Below are 19474 nucleotides of genomic sequence, written 5' to 3'. Positions count from 1 at the left end.
TTTGAAAGTCACGGACAAGGATGAAGAAGCTGTCTCTATTGCAAGAAAGAACTATGGATCGGGTTAGATGTAAACCTTCGAATATTATGACCGTGAGCACGACTACTTGATGCCTCATGCCTAAAGTTCCTATTCAAAGAGTACAAGTTGGTGACCGGTATAATCAAAAGGCAATCATTTGTTTGGCGGTAAAGGTTTTATGAAAATTCCAAACATTGCAGTGAATTAGGAGATTTGTAGCATGAAGAACGTTAGTGCAGCGGATTCTTGTGCAGTACCAATCAATGTAACTACTCGAGTTAGCTGGGCATGTACTAACTATTTTTTGCTTCATGTGCACGACAATTTTATGAACTACTTGTCCTACTTAATTGTATGCACCGAGTAAACCCCTCGTACAGTTGTTCCCATGCCGAGCTATATGCTCGAACAACTCGCATGTTGTACTAGATTTCCCAACCGTTTTAAGTACAACATACTATTATCATGAATAATTGATTAGGGTTGAAATATTAATTTTTAGAGTGGATTTAGGGTCTTTAATTTTGTTGGTCACTTAGTCTTTCTTTACGTGTTAAATTTCAATACATTCACGTTTTTGATTAAAAGAAAAATTAGAAGACAAGGAATGAAGAAACACTATTAATAAGAAAAATGGGCTCGAGTTAATTAAAGTTGGTAAAACTTGATCAATATCATCTAGTAGCTACCGGAAAAGTACGTGTTGTTGCACTAAACTATCACTCGACAGTTCATGTCAAAACTTTCGTTAAATATTGCAAAGTTGTCGTTGGGTAATCTCATGAAATCTTCCTCTTCAAGACCTAAAGCATCGTGTGATAAAGTATGTCATGATGTGTAGAACTTACCATACATTCCAAACACAATAATATTCATTGCAGTGACGATTAATCTAGCTATCACGTTTTATACAATGTCGTCCGCTCAGACGCATATATACGTAGAGGCCAATAGTGTGCTTCCAGCTAACTTAGACGCATAATTACACGTATGCCTAACATTTTCCGAGATTGTAAGATCGGAAAATTTTTCTATGTACTGGCGATATAAGTGAACAATTAATTATAGCAGATTTGAGTCATTGATATTTATAGGTAAATTTTTTTTTTTTTTTAATAACTAAAAAATGTACTTGATGTTATCCAGCATTCCAGCCATCCAATTCAATTAGTACAAATGCATATCGATGTCCTGAATACTCTCTTTGAAAAATCTCCACTAACTCATGTTGCAAAATGTGAAGATTGGGCATGTAGAGCCAACCCTGGTGCGGTGATTAAATTCCTGGGTGCGAAACAAAAATGGCCCAATGGGTTTTCTTCTTTGTGAATCTCCAACTCCATCGTCTTCATCCCCCACCAAAATTTGCAGAGCCCAGTAATATCATCATCATCGTGCTCAACAGCTGGCTCCAACTCAGCACACTCGTGGCTAATGGCCTTCTTCTTCTTTATTTCTTTAACATCTAACACACACACTTGCCCACACTCAGAAAATGGATCCGACCGGCACCCCTCGCCGGACCCGAAATATCCCGCCGAAACCCGACCTCTACTCCACCGTAGTCGTCCACGGCGACGAAGATTCCACCTCCGAATCCGACCGAGACCGGCGGCGCGGCAACCAGGAACCCGACCCGTACGCCACATTCGTATACAAGAACAATGCTCACGACGAAGACGACGACGACTCCTCACTGCCTCCCCTCCTCAAACGCCTCCCCAAGGACTTCGGCGGCGGCGCCTCCCTCAACTACTTCGACGACGAGGACGACAACGGCGGCGATTTCGGCACCGTGATCGTCAAGAGCGACCGCAATCGGACCACCAGGAGGTCGTCACGTGACTGGGGGAGCCGAGCCGCGGAGGCGGAGGACGGTGACGGCGGAGATGCGTTCTCGACGTTTGTGATGAGGCCGAGTGAGAGAGAGTCGTCGCTGACCGGGACGGTGAGGAGGACCAGCGGCGGCAGTTCCACGATGAGCAGGGCAGTGGCGAGCATGCAGGCCTCCGGCGACGGGATGGGGAAGCAGAGGAAGAGCAGTGCCGCCTCGTCGCAAAACGAGGAGGCTCGCCAGAATATGAAAATGTCGGCCAGTTCCATACCGGAAAGCGTCACCAGAGAAGATCCGACTACAAAGTACGAGTTGCTCAATGAGCTTGGTAGGGTTCCATTACTAGCTCAGCTTCAATCTCCTTCAATTCATTCATTCCCCCATTGTCTTTTTCGGCCATTTTGCTTCAGTCTTAGTGGTTTTTGTGCAATGTGAATGACAGGGAAGGGGTCTTATGGTGCGGTTTATAAAGCTAGGGACTTGAAGACTTCCGAGCTGGTGGCAATTAAAGTCATTTCATTATCTCAAGGGGTCTGGTTCTGCTATCTTTTTTCGGTTACATATACTTTTTGATTCAGGAATTGGTTTGAGTTGTGATTGTGCAATGCTGTTGTTGGTTTTAGGAGGAAGGGTATGAAGAGATTTGTGGTGAAATCGAGATGCTGCAGCAATGCAGTCATCCGAATGTCGTTCGGTACTTGGGGAGCTACCAAGGAGAAGAGTATCTTTGGGTAATTTTTTAATTACTGGTGCATTAAATGATAGGAGATATGATTGGTTGGTTTCTTGTTTCAATTTTGGGTAATGCTGTATCTGAGACTAGTGGTTTCATGTGTATTGGCAGATTGTGATGGAGTACTGTGGTGGTGGAAGTGTTGCTGATTTAATGAATGTTACCGAGGATGCTTTGGAGGAGTATCAAATAGCTTACATTTGCAGGGAAGCATTGAAGGTATGATAAACTTTCATTGGATAAAACTGACCAGTTGCACCTCATTAACAGAGTCTCCCATGATTTGTATTGCGAAGCTTTCTTATTTTGTTTTACCAGGAACTGCCTATAAAACACTATAGTTGGCCTCTTAACTAGGCTTTAGTGTATATGTTGGACATAATTGAATTAACTCAACGATTCTCCAATGATAATACTGATTTACTTTTATTCATTTTCTATTCAAACTATCTGCTGTAGATTACATATATTGTTGATTTGAACAAGATTTTTTCTTTTTTCTTCTTTCCCACAGGGCCTTGCTTATTTGCACTCAATTTTCAAGGTCCACAGAGATATTAAGGGTGGTAATATTCTGTTAACTGAACAAGGAGATGTCAAGTTGGGTGAGTACAGTTATCATTCATTTTGTTCGGTCGACTTACTAGAGATAGAAAGTGAATCTTGCTCTTCTTTAACAACTCTTGATCTTTACGGTGTGATAATTCTTCAATCTTACTGGCATATTAACATTCTAATAGGGTGCAAAGTTTTAACTTCTCAAAATGAATATATAATTAGCACTGAAGTAATCTTTTTTATTCTCCATTTTTTTTCATGTGAAGTTACTTTGTTGTCCTTTTAACAGCATGCTGACCTCCAAAATTTGGTTTATGATAATATTGGCAGGTGACTTTGGGGTTGCAGCACAGCTTACAAGGACCATGTCAAAGCGCAATACGGTAGGTCAGTTTCTTGAGGATGCAAATGTCGTTGCTGTTGCACAATTTGTTTAATTGCCCCAAAGTTTGCGGTTATATAGACTAGAAGTTGAGAGTTCTTGCTTTAAGATATCATCAGAATTTGCTTTTAAAATGGATAACTTTTCAAGATAAATTCCTGTGGTGGTTACCACAGCAGTTGCTCTGGGGTTTGACCTTAAGACATGACGTACATGAGACACAAAACTCTATGTGCTTAGGCTTGTGTAGATAATTTGGTTATTAAAAAATAAAAAATCAGGCGACTAATGATTGTTGCCTAGACATGCTCCATGTACTCAAAAAAATTGAACTAGTAAGATTTTTTTTTTCTACAAACGTGACAATTGCAAACCTTGGATTTCTCTGATATATTTGTTTGTACTAGTCCCATGAAGTTTACTTCCTTGACCATTTGTTTTTTATTCTCAGTTCATTGGGACTCCACATTGGATGGCTCCAGAAGTTATTCAGGAAAGCCGCTATGATGGAAAGGTATCATGTATACTCTGTAATTTACGCAAAATTTGATTTCCTATGTATTGCTACTTCTTGGCCAAGATGCTGCCTGTATTTATTTTTTTAATAATTTGTTTTTTCAATTAGTTGTTGTGTGCTACTTTTGGAGATAATAGTACTATGATGAAACTCTTAATGATATAATTTATTTTCTTATTGTTTACTCTAGGTGGATGTATGGGCTCTTGGTGTTTCTGCAATTGAAATGGCTGAGGTAATATAGGTTTACCATGTAATTGTTCTCAAGATCGTGAAAATTTTAAGAGGTGGCTGTTTCTAAGTAGCTTGTTTGCCTTTACATTTTTTTTCCTTTTTCATGTAGCAGGGAGTGGGTGGGAAATAGGTAATGTTGGTTCCGACCTGAGTTGACCAAATTTAGTATAATTGGAATGGGATGCACTGAGTTGGACCTTATGACTACTGTATCCTAAATAAAATTAGCTTCTGTGTGAAGCAGGACCAAGCAAGAGAGGGTTTGGGTATGGTAATAGTGAGCTTAGACTGAGAAGAATAGTAAGAAATAAAACATCTTTATCGAACTGAGGAGGTGTAGGATAGGCTTCATATATGTCTTTCTATACCAAACTATACGCTATAAACCAAGAGACCTTTGGAGTACTTGGAGACATTGTACTTAGCCTAAGATTCAAATAGACTCATCATAGCACTAAACTGAAATAAATACTCTTAACTTTTATTGTGGCTCTTGATTTATCTATTTATTAACCTTTGCTAACTTTAACTCGTAAAATTACCATTGAGAGGTCTCCTTGGACCGAAAAGGCCCTAGATTTAGAGCTGGCCCAATGGGCATATTCTTGAGAGGATATTTCTTTTCTTACCATTGCTACTGCATCACATGAAAAAATAATTTTCTTTGGCCTCACTGGAAAATTTAATTATCATTCTTTGGCCCATGAGATTGTGCCAGTCCCAGTAAGAATTGATGACATATTTTCCTTATAATTTTCAGGGACTTCCTCCAAGATCTGCGGTGCATCCAATGAGGGTGAGTGTTTGATCCCTTTATTTTCATTTTATTTGAAAGTTCAAGTGTATTATGGTTGCTTGTTCAATTGGACCCCGTGTCCTAGTTTCTATGTATGCCATTCTTTTGTTCATTACTTTTATTGACAATAAGTTCAAGAGATAGTTTAATAAAATTTGGATATTTCAAGAGAAATGCATCTCAGGGATGGTCCCTCATACAGAGATATGCAAGTAGCAATTTGCCATCTCTCTAAGCATGTTTGGTGTCCTTGCAGTGTGAGATATGTGTGTGTGTGTGTGTGTGTGTGACTGTTAAGTTGGTTAAGGTTTTCTTGTCTCTATTTTTGTTTTCTTTTTCAAATCATTGTTTGATGAGGGGATATGTAACCCATTTATTGTTTATTATAGGTTCTATTCATGATATCCCTTGAGCCAGCTCCGATGCTTGAGGATAAAGAAAAATGGTCGGTTTTCATTCTATTCTCTCTGTGATCTTTTCTACCAATTCCAATGACATCAGCCTGTACAAAGCAGTTCTCTTTTCTCATCTGGCATCGTAACCTACTACTAAGTCTTAAAGCACTATTGGCCTCATAATTTCCGTTGGTGGTGGTATATGCAAACATAGTTTTCGTAAATGTTTTTAAATACATAATAATCAAATTGAATGAACAGTATGCTAATATCCGATGCCACTTTACTTGAGTTCAATTTGCTTCTGTTTCCAGAGTGGTTGCAATAGAAGTTCTCATCATAATTATAAGTAATTTTCTACAATGGCCTAGAAAATCATGATTCCTCAACTTTGGTCATGTTTATCTGCATCTGTTTTGTGCTTTTCGCTGTGACAGATCATGCTCAGATGCTCTTGAACATCCTATGAACTTGGCCATCTCCTTTTGCAGGTCTCTCGTGTTTCATGATTTTGTGGCGAAGTGCCTGACAAAAGAACCTCGGCTACGCCCTACTGCGGCTGAGATGTTGAAGGTAGTCTTCATATTGAATTGTGTATGTTCTACGTACAAATTGGGGCGATGTAGATTTTTCAAGTAAATTTCTTTTTTGTCATACTAGCGGATGTAAATGGTTTCCCCGTCTTGTTTGTTCATATGTCACCAACTATAATATTTCTTTCAAAATCAAATCCTTTCTCTGAGAATGAACTTGAAGCAGATGTATACAAAATGTAGTACTGCTTACTGTCCTGCAAATTGTCTCTATTCTGAATGAACAATAATTTTCTTTTTAATTAAATGCAGCACAAATTCATCGAAAAATGCAAATGTGGTCCCTCTGCAATGGTGCCAAGGATTGAGAAGGCCAGGCAAATTAGGACCTCTATGGCTTTGCAAGCACAAAATGAAGCTCCAGACGAACAGGAAGACGATGTATGAAATGTCCTTTTGTTTACTTGTATTCTTGTCTTTGTTAATCCTTAATCTTATAAGCAGATTGTAATTTGAAACAGACACTTGGAGCTCCCAAAGTGAATGAAGATTATGGAGATACCGTTCCCTCAAGGCCTCTAGGGGCAAATGAAGTGACAGGCAGCACATTGACGAAGCAGCACATGTCTGGTATTGGGGAGCATGCAGAGGAAGGTATGAAAACTAGACTGCAACTAAATTTGCAAAACTATCTTTAGTCATTTTAGTGTGGATGGGCTGCTATGGATGGATGTATACAATGTGCTTCTGAACTATGCAGGCATCTTGAGTAGGTTGAAATATCCAAAGGGTTATTTGTGCAGACAATATTGAATTTTGAGCAGGGATGCTAAGGAATACTTCTATTCTATTTAGACAGTTTTATTTTTTTTTATTCAATTGCAATGACATGGAATATAATGAAGTCACCTGTGGGACTGAATACTTTCGAGTTGATGTGTAATTAATTACGACGCTAAATTGAAAACTTGACAATCTCTGAATCTCCTGCCTTCTCACAAGACATCACTTGATTTTTGAATTAGTGGGATTACTCTTTTTTTTATTGTGCATCACGGCAAAGCAGATTATTGCCAACTGTTTGAGAATCTTTATGCTCAGTGGCAATTGTATAATAGCATATGACCTTCTGATGTGAAACCTGTGCTTGACAGGTAATTTTGGCACCGTAATAATTCATGGTGGAGATGAAAGAGATGAGACTGGTACTCGGACACAAATTTTTAATTCCAAAGAAGATTCACCTGCCTCTGGACTTGGCCCTTCCACTGCTGGTACAGTAGGTAAATCAAGCGAAGTCAGGTACTTCCTCTCCATTTATTCGTGAATTCATTGCCTAGTGTCAAAAGATAAAATTTCAAATTCTATTATTCATTATATCAGGGTGGGAGACGAAAATAACACCTCAGTTGGAGTACGAAATACAGTTACACAGACCAAACCAGCATTTTCTCTTTCAACCTTTACCTCTTCTGAGCCGAACTTGAGAAAATGCAAATCTCAACCACAGGTTGGAAGTCAAAGCAGTGGCACAATGAAGAATGAAACTTTCAGCCGGAAAGCTTTTGCAGTGCAAGATAAGGTAATTACTTAATGAATTTATGCTTACCAATTGATAGGTGAAGTGGGTCTTATGTACAACAGCCGCTAAGTAAGCAACAATGTTTAGTTGTCATAGAAATCATTGTGGTTGGAAAAGTAATCCAACATGCAGAGCATGAATTAAAAATAACTCGTGATCTTAACTTTTGAGTTCTCCTCTTCCATGATGTGTACTGTGACTTATAGGTGAAATGCTTGAGTATTCTTGCTACTCTCTGCAAATCCCTAAATCGTTAAATTCACTGGCCCTCTCTGAAGACATAGAAAACAAGTGTAAAAGAAATAGGGATAAAGGGTCAGCCTACCATGGAACCTCTAGTTTCTCCAAATTTCCTTGGCCTACCATTTGTAATGACCGAATAATTCACGGATTAGTTTTTTCATAAAGAGTTAATGCATGTATTTAATCACTTATTTCCGTTGTGGTGAAAAGTTCATGGATTAGTGTATTCCTGAAGATGCCTTTTTGTCAATACAACTATTCATTCGCTTGTTTTCATTGTTGCGAAAAATTCACCGATTAGGTTGTTCCTGAAGATTCCTGTTTGTCAATGCAAAGTATTTAATCAATTAATTTGATTGTTTTGCAGCTTTCGTCCATATATGCAGCTGGTAATACGGTGCCTATTCCATTTTTGAGGGCAACAGATATATCCCCCATTGCTCTCTTATCAGATAATGTTGTTGGAGGCATGCAACGAGATCATAGTGGAACTGGTGCTATAGATGCACTGCAGGAGCTTTTTTCTGGCGATGCACAGTCTAAAAAGGGACGAAGAGGGCAAAATGAGGTCAACTCTCTCTCTCTCTCTCTCTCTCACACACACACACACACACACACACACACACACACACATACACATATATATAACATGTTTTTTTTTTCTTTCCTGACATTTGGTGTGCTGCAGATGCCCCTTCCTCCAAGTGTTTACAAAAGACTCTTTGCAAGTCCAACTCTATTAAATCTCACACAAGCTTTAGCCTACCACAAGATGTAAGTTGATTTTGGTTTGGCCAATGTAATAATCATTTTCCTGCTGCTGTATCAAAGGAGCGCTGAATATAACCAGATTCTTTTGTTCATTTAATTCAGGTGCTATGAAGATATGCCTCTCCAAGAATTGCAAGCAACTCAGGAACAACAGACTATTCAAAATCTTTGCGATACACTAAGAACCATTCTTCGATTGTAGCCATATATATTCTGACAGTGTCTAACTTTGTTTCTTTTCATCTATCACATTGGTATTACTGTATTAGTCAAGGCTAGATAATGGTAGAAAAGTTGGGTAGCAATACAATGAGTAGTCTTTAGTTTGGCCTATGTTGTCTTTGTGTAGCGTAGTGTAAATAACTTTCCTTGTACATCACAGCCAGACAAATAATTTTGTCGAAATGAAAGTTGTTCGAGCTTCTTTTCTTTTGTTATTTATGGAAATGAAATTTGTCAACAGATTAATGGTGAAGCTTGATGGAGAAGAACTAAATTGATGGTGAAGTGTATCCATTTACAGTGTATAGTGAACTAAATTTTAGTCTAGACAAGCTAGAAAAGTAGATGGGAGAAGGAATATAGTCGAAAAACTACTAGTCAGTTGAACTACAAAGAAATTAACAGATTACTAATTCAATTTTTGAAAATATAGACTCGATTGCTGGAGCTGAACCCAGAGAGTGAATTTTACAGTATCAACTCCCAGGTGCCCAGTTGTTCTTCTAGGTCATCAAACTCGGAAGGTTAGCACACAAAGAAACATGATCCAGTACACCCAGCTTCCCATTGATGCTGTCTTGGCACCAGAGGAATAGGTCATATTGATCTCAGGAAGTGATGAGGTTGGTGGTTCTGATAGGCTTGGGGTTGGGAGTGATGAGGCATCAGTGGAATTCGTAGCTGAGGTTGGTGGTTCTGATAGGCTTGGGGTTGGGGTGATGAGGCATCAGTTCAATTAGGAGCTGTGTTTGATGACTTAGATGGGGTTGGGGTTGGGGTTGATGCGGCATCAGTTGAGTTAGGAGTTGAAGTGGAGGCAGATGAGGATCCAGTCAAGCTCGCATTCTAAGCCACAGTTCCATCAGGGTGAAACAGATCGAAATTCCTCTCCGAAGTTGGTCCAGGTTTGTTGTTCTCGTGGAAAAGGGCAAAAACATAGACGTCAAGCGTAGGCTTCAAAGGTGTACCTTCCTTGGCCAATTACCTCTTCAACAAGTTCCCATTGTATATAGCAGCATTCTCCAAACTTGCACCAAGTTCACCAGCATCCCCTTTTGATTTGCCACCCTGTCTCCGCGACCCTAACCTCTATGCCATCGAAGCCCAATTTAGAAATGGCACAAGTGACTGCATCTACTTGAGCATACAACATGTTGTCATAGTGCAAATTGCTACTAAGGGTCAGTCACTCCTGCTGATGAACCGGCATTACTGAAACGCACATGGTCTAGAGGAATATCTTTCGAGTTGCCCTTGTACGCAAAGTAAGGATATGCATTGATCCAAAATGGCGCCTTTGTGCTTGACAAAAACTGTAACAATTGTGACATCACACCCGAGACCTCGCTTTTGAAACTGCCAGCAGAAGGTGGATAAGACTCTTCCATCACGTACGTACCGAAAAAGAAAAAGGCGATGACACCTTCATGTGCGAATCAAGGCCTAACTGAGATAGGGCCTTTTGAATGCTGGACACGGCCGGTACAAGGCTAGCTAGCAAATCCGTTGTATCAATCTCGTTCCCTATCATAATGCCTGTGATTTTCGTGGAGAGAAAATAAGGCTTGATGTGTGTAGTAACCCATTGAAGGGCTGCTTGGGGGTTGGTTAATTGGCTTAGCATTTCGTTTTCCACTGTCACAATGAGCTCAATATCCGAATTTGCGAATGCAGCTGGTATCTGCGGATTGGTGTCGTAAATTCTTGTTTTTGTGATATTGTTGGACCTTAAGAGGCTCATAACTTGCTGTGGTTGTAGCAAATTGTCGCCGAGTTGGCCGAAGTTGATACCAAGCGATGCAACTCTTTGTACGAAACCAAACCCTGAGAAACATATCAACCAACATAGAAGAAGAAAAGCAGCACTGATTCTGGTACACATTGCCATGCCATGGAGAACTATGTTTGGTTCTGGGTAAAAAGTTTTCTCGCAAGATCAATGAAAATTATTAGCACCTACTTCTCAATCTCACAAGCAGAACGCATCTACATTGCATTGACGCGTGAGGTACGTATTTAAGGAGTTACTGTAACCCTAGACCGCCCAAAACAATTAGGAATATGTATAATTTACCTTGACGAACTTGGGAACGAAGAATAAAACTTCATCTTATCTTCCTGCTATAGGTAAAGCTTTTCTACTTGATCAAAAGGTACCTTGAACAAAAAGACAAAAGTATATCATGTTAATCATTCGTGTCATCCTAAAGGCTCTAATTTTTAACCCTTTTATTTTATTTTATTTATTATTATTAATTTTTTTAACCTCTTACTTAAGCTCCATGACTACTGCTCCAATTTATTGTAGTGAGGTGAAAAAAAAAAGTTTTAAACTAACTATAGTTCATGCCCTAAATTCGTGGAAACCAAACCCATTACTTAAAAAAAAATAAAGAAAATAAAAAACTTCCCCAAGACTAAGATTTTCACTTAAAATTGTGGACTATATATAACACATGATTTTTGGCCGAATTGTATATTTTTATTTTCTCACCAAGATTTTCACACTATCAAATAATGACTTTTAAATACTTCTCAAATTGTCGGAACTGAAAAATCATGACACAAAATTATTTTACGATTTTTCAAAGTCACAAAATAATAAATTCATTACAAGAAATTGTTAGAAAGTCTTATGTATTCCGTTAATTGGAACACTATTTTAAAAATCATGCTCTATAAATGATGAGCTTATAGCACCAGAGAATTTTAAGAAAAAAATCTTTGTTAACAATGTTTAATATATTTTGGCATGTCATTGCATTCCACCGGTGTTCTCACGACACCTGCCAAAGCATAAAAAAACCTCATTTCTATTCAAATTGTTATATTTTTTAATCTCACCATTGGTAAAACATGATTTTTAAAATATATATATATATATATATTTTTTTTTACAAAGTGAACCAAACTTTCATTAAAGAAAAAGGAATATTACAACAGAAGCCCAAGAAAGGGCTGAAAAACACAAAAGAAACAACAAGAAATTAACAAGGCCCACTCCAAGAACAAGCACCAATCCAGAAGCGTCCATGTCGGTAGACACCGCCACAAGAGGAACACAACCCCGCAGAAGCAGGTAGCAGAGCCAGCCAATCCTTCCAAAGGAACACTCCGATAAGACCAGGATCCAACACCGAGAGGCACCTAACTCATCCCTCCGACTATCACTGGGTCCTCCGAAGTAAACAAGCACCGAAAATAACACAAAGAACCACGGAAAGGTAGTATAAGCAGGAACCACAAGGGTAAACTGCTCGGGGGAAAACTACGGAACAAAGCCGCTAAGGGTAACGCTCTGAAGAGCGAAAGTAGTGATAGTGATTGAAGACGAAGATACATCGGTGGAATCGGTGGTACTTAGAAACATGTAAAGGGATGGATGGTGGACAAGAGACAGAGAAGAGATTAAGAAGATGGAGAATAAGTGGAGGAACAACAAGAGAGAAAGGAACTGGGAAGAGTGAAGGAAGGGTGGAGAGTGATGGAAAGAAAGATAGGGAGGGTAGCGGACAAGGAGGAAAGAAGACAGAGGGACCATTACAAAGACAACAAGAGGAAACAAAACAACACACAGAAGAAAAACTAGCCGAAAGAGGCTAGAAGCCTCAGATCTGGGATAGATCCCAGGGAAAATTGCCCATGGCGGGCAGGAGGAAAGGCCACCGACTCTCAACGCTGTAGAGAGGAAACCCAGAGCGAGGGGTAAAGGACCTGAAGCTCCAGAGGTGTAAAGAGGGTGAGACTAACTGAAAATGAAAGTAGACTCATGAAGATACCTACGGTTAAAATTTCACTTGAAAATCAGTTATGAGTCAAATATCGTTGGCCTCCAAACTCACTATTGTGTTCTGCAACTTCTGCTGTGTGGTGACCCGAGAGGGGGGTCCCACATGTTGTGCCCTGTTTCTGACCTCTATCACTTATATTTCTTAAATGATGGATTACCAAAATCTCTAATTGATTATTTTAAAGTCAAAATGCCCAAAAATTCATTAAAAAAAATTAAAAAAATTTGTTCGATATGTCATTGTTATGAAAGTTTAGGCATATTTTAAAGGATTAAATTCAGTTTACCCCCCGAGCTTGTCAATTTTCCTCAACCGTGTCAAATTTCCCAGATTCCGTCTAAATCAAACGTTAAATAAGATGATGGGGCCCACTTTCAGGGCTAAAATGGTCATTTCATGACAAAAAAAGGCAATAAAAAATTAAAAATAAAAAAATAAAAATTCTTTCTTCTTCCTTTGATCCCCAAAGCTTCCTCAACCTCACATACACCTATCAGCTCATAAGTAGAGAACCATTAAACTCAACTCATCCTCTCCTGACTCAGTCATGGCGTTCATCCACACCATAGCTCCTGAGAGCTTCCTCAACCTCCGAAAATCAAATCCCAGGAAATCCATTAGTCCATTACCATAATCTCCAACTCATCTTCGCTCCAAAATATCTAATAGAATACAAACAACAACCATGCTAAAAATACTTCAAACTGTTGCTATTCAAGAAACTACCTCCACCAGTGACCAGGTCAGCACCCCAATCTGTGCAGCCCGGAACGACGACGCGAAAAGGATTCCAGTAGTCTTTGACGTGACCTCCATCTCCAGTAAAATCCCACGATTGCAAAGATCGCTCCCGAACCCAAACCACCGCACAACCACCCCCATTAGCCAGCACCGAGATGCAAGATCCGAGATCTGATCCCAAACTAGGTTAACCGTGCCCAGAGCCCGCCGCCGCCACCTCAAAAATCCAATCTACAAGCGTGCAGGCCCGATCCAGAAGCAAACAGAGAAGCAACTTCGTTTCGAGAATCGGAGACTCCTACAGGAGCGAGGAAAAGAGGAGGAATCAATGAGAAAAAGAAGAGGAGGATCGGCCTTGGCGGAACAATGGGTGCCCAGAGCATTTCTGGGCAGTGGTGAGATCGGCGCGTAAGGCGGTTTCTGGTGTCACTGGACGACGCCGAGGACGGACAGGATTTGTTGGAGACTGGCGAGCATGGTGGTGGTAGAGGTGAGTTGCGATGTGTAGCTAGGGACCAGTTGGTAGAGGAGAGAGAAACTCCGATCTATTCTCTCTCCTCTTAAGTCTCTGCAATCTGAAACCCAGGAGCTTAGGGCTTATGAGGGAGGTTGGAGATTGCACGGTCCGGCAAGGTCAAGATTTAGAGGAAGTTGAGGACAGTGATTGATTCGAGAAAGGAAGAACCCAGAAAAACCAGAGGGGTGGTGGTGGGATAGGCGAACTAGGTTTCTGGGGGTGCAGGAAGAAACGGGGAGAAGATGGAGTGGTGGTGAAGAAATGAATTTTTTTTTCTTTTTTTGGGTTCTAGTGTTTGTTTTTTTTTTCTCCTTCTTGAAATGACAATTTTAGCCCCTAAAGTGGGCCCCATCGTCAGATTTAATGTTTGATTTAGACGGAATCTGGGAAATTGGACACGGTTGAGAAAAATTGACAAGCTCGGGGGGTAAACTGATTAAATTGAGAGGACATAGACTAACATGAAGTTACCCCCAAACCTCAGGGGGGTAAACTGAATTTAATCCTATTTTAAAAGTCATGCTTTATAAATACTAAGCTCATGACACATGTTTCAAATGATACATGAAATTTATAATATAACCATGTGGTACATCGTTACGTCCAAACATGTCAAACCATGCTATCCTTATTTTCATTCAAATTCTTTTATGCCATGAGCTCTGGTTAAAAAATAGGGTTTTTGTCAATTTACCCCATTTTTAGAGATTTTTTTCCCACTTAGTCCATTAAGTTTTTTAAATTCTCTCTTACCCAAAACACTCTAAGGAGGTCTTCCCTAATACCCCATTAAGATTTATTTTTATTTTAAATTTTTTTAATACCATTTTACCCTCACCCCTTTATTACTTATAGAGAGAGAGAGAGAGAGAGAGAGAGAGAGAGAGAGAGAAACCATAAGAGACTTCGCCAGAGCCCGGTCACTGGATGCCGCCCACCGGAATTACATGAAAATCTTACCGGAAATGTTTTTTTTGCCCCATATTGCTCCCCAATGGACGTCTATTGCCCCTCAATAGACGACTATCAGCCATGTATTGCCCCCAATAGACGACAATCAGCTATGTATTGCCCCCCAATAAGACTTTCAGTAGCTAGATAAGAATTAATCTCCCTAAATTTAGACAAATAAAATTTTGATTACAGAAAAAAAAAAAAAAAAAAAAAAAAAGATTACATCAATTCAAAACGTCTATTGCCCCCATTAGACATTCAAAACTTTTTTTCTTCCTTCTATCCCATTACTTTAAAAAAAAAAAAAAAAAAATCTGATTTAGGGACCCAGAAAAAGCTCTGGTCACCAAATCATCGTTCTAGTAAGAAGAAGCCTCTGGCGATCTCGAAATGGAGCTTGAGATGGTCGCCGAAGAGGACAGCGGCGGAGGCGAGGGCCTGAAGAGCGCCCTGGAAGACTCGAAAGTTGCTGTCCTTGAGAAGATTCGTGCAGCAATCGATAAGTGCAATGACCTCCTGGCTCTGGTGAAGTGAGGCTCTTCCTGGAAGCTTCGAGAAGCTGGTGGAAGCGGTCCACTCCGGCCATGCGCTCCTTGGTGTCCTTGGCGCGTGCGAGGTCAAGCACTTCCTCCATCGGGGCTTGATTTGGTGCTGGCTTGTTCAGATCTTGCGGATTCCGGCGTTGGAGTTAGGGCATGCGATTGGTTGTTGCGGTGAGTCAGTGAGTGAGACACTGGTGTGGCTAAATTTACAGAGGGGGATCCTTGTCTCCGAGCCTCAAGCTTAGAGTGGGGGCTTGCTTCCTGGTTTAGATTTTCAGAGAGAGTTCAGAGAGAGGGATAGATGTAATTTATTAATTAGGTCGAGGGTAAAGTTGTTATTTTACTTTAAATTGGGTAAATGGGAATAAAAATCTGTTGCTGGGGTAAGTGAGATAATTTTGGCTCATTTTGGTGCTTTTGGTCAAGGACCCAAAAAAATATTAGTCAGAATTCATAAAAAGCCTCTCATTGAAAAATAGAATAAAAAGACACATATTCACCGATTATTCATTTATTCTAATAAAAATGGGACAACCTCTCGTTGGCAAAAAAGCAAATTTGCAGATGAAGAATCTTCGACGGACAATTTTTAGGTTTACCCCTACTTCATGGTACGGGATTATTTGGACTACAAGATCAAACCAGATTATAGAGCAAGATTTGATAAGTAATAGTCAACAAATTGGAATTCATTTATCAACAGATTTTTTTCTTCCATTTGAATTCATTTCGATAATTCTTTTAGTCGCTTTGATAGGCGCAATTGTCGTAGCGCGCCAGTAAACGAGCATATTCACCCCCGTTGTCGATTAACATATTTTTACTTAATAAATTTATAATCCAACGGTCTATATTCTAAATTATCCTTTAAAGATCATCTCTGTAAAAAATAAATCAAATCAGATATCGTTTAATTATCTAATTGAATCAAACTACGATGATAAATCGTCTATATATTTCATAAAATTGAATAACTAAAAGGTCTTCAATTTGATTGATTTTTTACAGAGCTAATCTTTGTATTACATTATACAACATGAATAGTTAGATTAGAAAATTATAAAGTTATTATGCATTAATTGTAAAAAATGGTGAATATGCTCATTCACTCCAGGTACACCTAAGAATTGTTCATCTTCGACGGTAGCGGTACCTCACAATTTAAACAGGGTTCGGTGTTCTACTGTGAAGCCTTTCGTTTCACATTTCAGAGTTTGGTGGAATTTGGAAATGCCATTCTGGTTCTTATTATGCTCTTAGCTTCTTCTCTCGTTGCAGAGACAAGAATGATGAACCTCCTCCTACAATTACACTTGCAAACTGCTCGAAGGTGTATCACATCTTCTTCTTCTTCTTTCAGAAGAAACTCTTTCTTATCAACCCACCCAATACAACAACCTCTTAAACCCTCTCAACACTTAAACCCTCCTCATTCTTCTTTGATTGGTTTCTCTCCTAAACCCAGACCCACAATATTTTCTCCCGCTACTCTTCGATTCCTAACAACCCAGTCCTCTGAGGACCTCGACGATTACCAAGATGACACCTTTCAAGGTAAAGCTCTATGCTTTCTGCAATTTCTAATGTACCCATTTTTGTTCTGTTAAATTCTACTTGGTTTTGACTTTTGATTTTCTGGGTATGTCAAAGTTGGGGTTTTTATTTACTGAAACAATTGAGTAGATCAGTGCTAGTTATCAAGGCCATAGCTTTAGTACTATAACACCCTTTAAACCTTACATAAGAATTAAGCGATTGATGGGTTCTTTGAAGTTGTCTTTTTTCATATATGCATATTAATATACAGCTGTGACAAGTATTTTTGCTTATGGAACTTTGGATTTTCAGGTGAAGAAACAGAGGAGGGAGGAACATCAGATGGATGGGAAGAAGGAGATAGTACAGATGGTTGGGAGGACGAGGATGTCGCCGAGCCTAAGGTACATTGTTGTGGCTTGAACACTTTGGTTGTGTCATTTTGATTTTAGCTTAAAACTTGGGTTATGTTTGATGATGCTAGTAGTTGGTCTATATAGGTTGGTGATGGAGGCGATGGTGGTGGAGTGGTGTTCCATGGTGTTCCCTGGGGTGAGCAGGCACTGTCCATTGCTCGTGAGGTGTTGACACGGTTCTGTGATGACATGAAGCTCTTCTCTTTCAAGACTACTCCTCGAGGATATGTGTTTGTGAGACTGGACAAACTATCAAACGAGTAAGTCTTATGCTCTTTTCACTGAAAAACTTGCGAGTAGCTTGACATGTACGTTTTTTTCAAACTTTGGCACCAAAGTTTTGTTTTATTTTTGCAGCAATTGTTTATTTAAATGAGCTTAATAGGGTAAGACATGCTTAACATGAGTACACTCTAAAGACTATTTCCTCCACTTCATTGTTGGGTGGAGGCTGCTAATAGAAAAAAAATAAGGGAAAAGTAGAAACCTTGATCCAAAGCTTCTTCTTTTTTGGCACACTCTGTTTGTTTTGTGGGAGGAGAGGCTGAATTTTACATGTTGAACAGTAATCTCCTTTTTCCATATGTAACCAATTGTGATGTTAGCATTAAGACATAATATCTTTCTTTTATCAGATATGGATGTCCAAGTATGGAAGACCTTGGGCGCTACAGTAAAGAATACAAGAAAAGGTTGGATGAAGTTGGAGCACTTGGAGAAATACCCGAAGATTTGGCTGTTGAGGTTCATAGAGGCTAGCTGCTCTTTTACTTCTCAATCAAGTCTCTGTCGTGTTTGATCCATACAAATATGTGTAGTGATGAAATTGCCTTTTATTTTGAAGGTATCATCTCCTGGCGCGGAGAGATTACTAAAGGTACCAGGTGATTTACCTCGTTTTAAAGACAAGACCATGAGAGTATGCTATTTAGAAGACGTGGATTCTAAACACCCAGAAAAGGATGGAGTATTTATGCTGGAGTCTGTTGAGACAGAGTCAGAGAGCTGTGTGTGGAAGTTGGCAAATGTGAAGGAAAACAGAGATCCGGACAGCAAAGGTAGACCATTAACACGTAAACAGACAGATTGGAGATTAAAATTGCCATTTTCTGCGCATAAAAGGGTACTTCTGTACCTAAACTCAAGTTGAGAGAATTTTGATGCTTTAGTGAAAAATGTTGATTAGGATTTAGAGAAGAGGATTTTTGAAGAAGAAATCCAAATGTCTTTGCAGTTTGTATCCTAGTCAGGATTTAGGAAGGACAGATTATGTTAGAAGAATTCTGCTGTCTTTGCTGTTTGTACCCTACCTTGAATTTTGATTCAAAACATCTTACATAATCGTAGTAACAATGCCAGATTTTCAAAAGCTTTGGCATTGAGTTTCATATATTCAGGTTTCCTTGTGGTTTCGAAAGTTAATTATCGCTCAGGTTATGTATGTCTTCAAGCTAGCTATTTAAATTTCATCTGTTTGCTCTTGATCTTTTTTTATATTTTTGGTGTTGTTGTGTTGTTTTATTATTACTCTTTATCTTTGCTGTATGCTTATATATGTTTGTGTTGCTGTCCTGTTTAGCGTTCTTGTGGACTCTGCCCTTGGCTCCTTCTGGTTATAGAGCTTTTTATCAAAAAAGAAAAAACTAGGGAAAAAAAAAAGTGTTACCCTACGAACATAAGGAATAGGTCAATAGGATCGGTCGCTGCAACCTATATTACTTGATTTCTGCATTCACTAAATTGGCATTCAATTGAATCAATTCATTTGGCATATCATTATGTGTTACAAAGATATATCAGAACCGAGTAGAAACCAGCCAGTCAATTCATAGTAGTTACTGTTTCAATTATATGCAGCTGGTATTTTCATCTAGTCAAGCAACTGTAGCAATTATATTTCAGAGGGTGTAATTTCAGAGGGTGTAATAGTTGAGTGACCGAAGTGATATATTTGAAACTTTAGTGACTGAAATGTCGAATGAGTCATAGTTGAATGACCATTTGTGGAATTCTCCCTATTTCAGAGGCTGTTTTGACAGGATACTGAATGTCTATCTGTCATTATGTCTAACAGTTGGGGAAGCATGAGCATGCAGCTAGCTAAGCTAGGCATTTTTTTTTTCCAACATGGGAATCAATCTATGTTAATGTTCATT

The 19474-nt window shown here is 39.2% G+C and overlaps 2 protein-coding genes and 1 pseudogene across 2 annotated transcripts; 2 read left to right on the top strand and 1 right to left on the bottom strand.

Annotated features, from left to right (window-relative positions):
• Positions 1-1423: 1423 nt before the first annotated feature.
• On the top strand, positions 1424-9036 carry LOC112198232 (serine/threonine-protein kinase 4). Its single transcript, XM_024339316.2, has 18 exons — positions 1424-2183; positions 2298-2386; positions 2479-2586; positions 2700-2807; positions 3103-3193; positions 3477-3529; positions 3980-4042; positions 4236-4280; positions 5040-5075; positions 5465-5520; positions 5962-6043; positions 6316-6444; positions 6525-6657; positions 7158-7305; positions 7387-7585; positions 8196-8396; positions 8517-8602; positions 8702-9036. Exons 1-18 carry the CDS (start codon positions 1517-1519, stop codon positions 8799-8801), a joined length of 2394 nt encoding a protein of 797 aa, XP_024195084.1. The 5' UTR covers positions 1424-1516; the 3' UTR covers positions 8802-9036.
• A 236-nt stretch (positions 9037-9272) lies between these two features.
• On the bottom strand, positions 9273-13494 carry LOC112199703 (annotated as a pseudogene).
• Positions 13495-16501: 3007 nt separating this feature from the next.
• LOC112199702 lies at positions 16502-18708 on the top strand. The gene is made up of 5 exons (XM_024340678.2): positions 16502-16920; positions 17215-17306; positions 17403-17578; positions 17954-18062; positions 18163-18708. The coding sequence occupies exons 1-5, from the start codon at positions 16617-16619 to the stop codon at positions 18466-18468; spliced, it is 987 nt and encodes a 328-aa protein (XP_024196446.2). The 5' UTR covers positions 16502-16616; the 3' UTR covers positions 18469-18708.
• The last annotated feature ends 766 nt before the right edge of the window (positions 18709-19474 follow it).

Source organism: Rosa chinensis, chromosome 4 (assembly GCF_002994745.2).
Source record: "Rosa chinensis cultivar Old Blush chromosome 4, RchiOBHm-V2, whole genome shotgun sequence".
Classification (NCBI taxonomy): Eukaryota; Viridiplantae; Streptophyta; class Magnoliopsida; order Rosales; family Rosaceae; genus Rosa; species Rosa chinensis.
The sequence above is the reverse complement of the archived record's forward strand: the minus strand, read 5'-3'. Positions and strand labels throughout refer to the sequence as shown.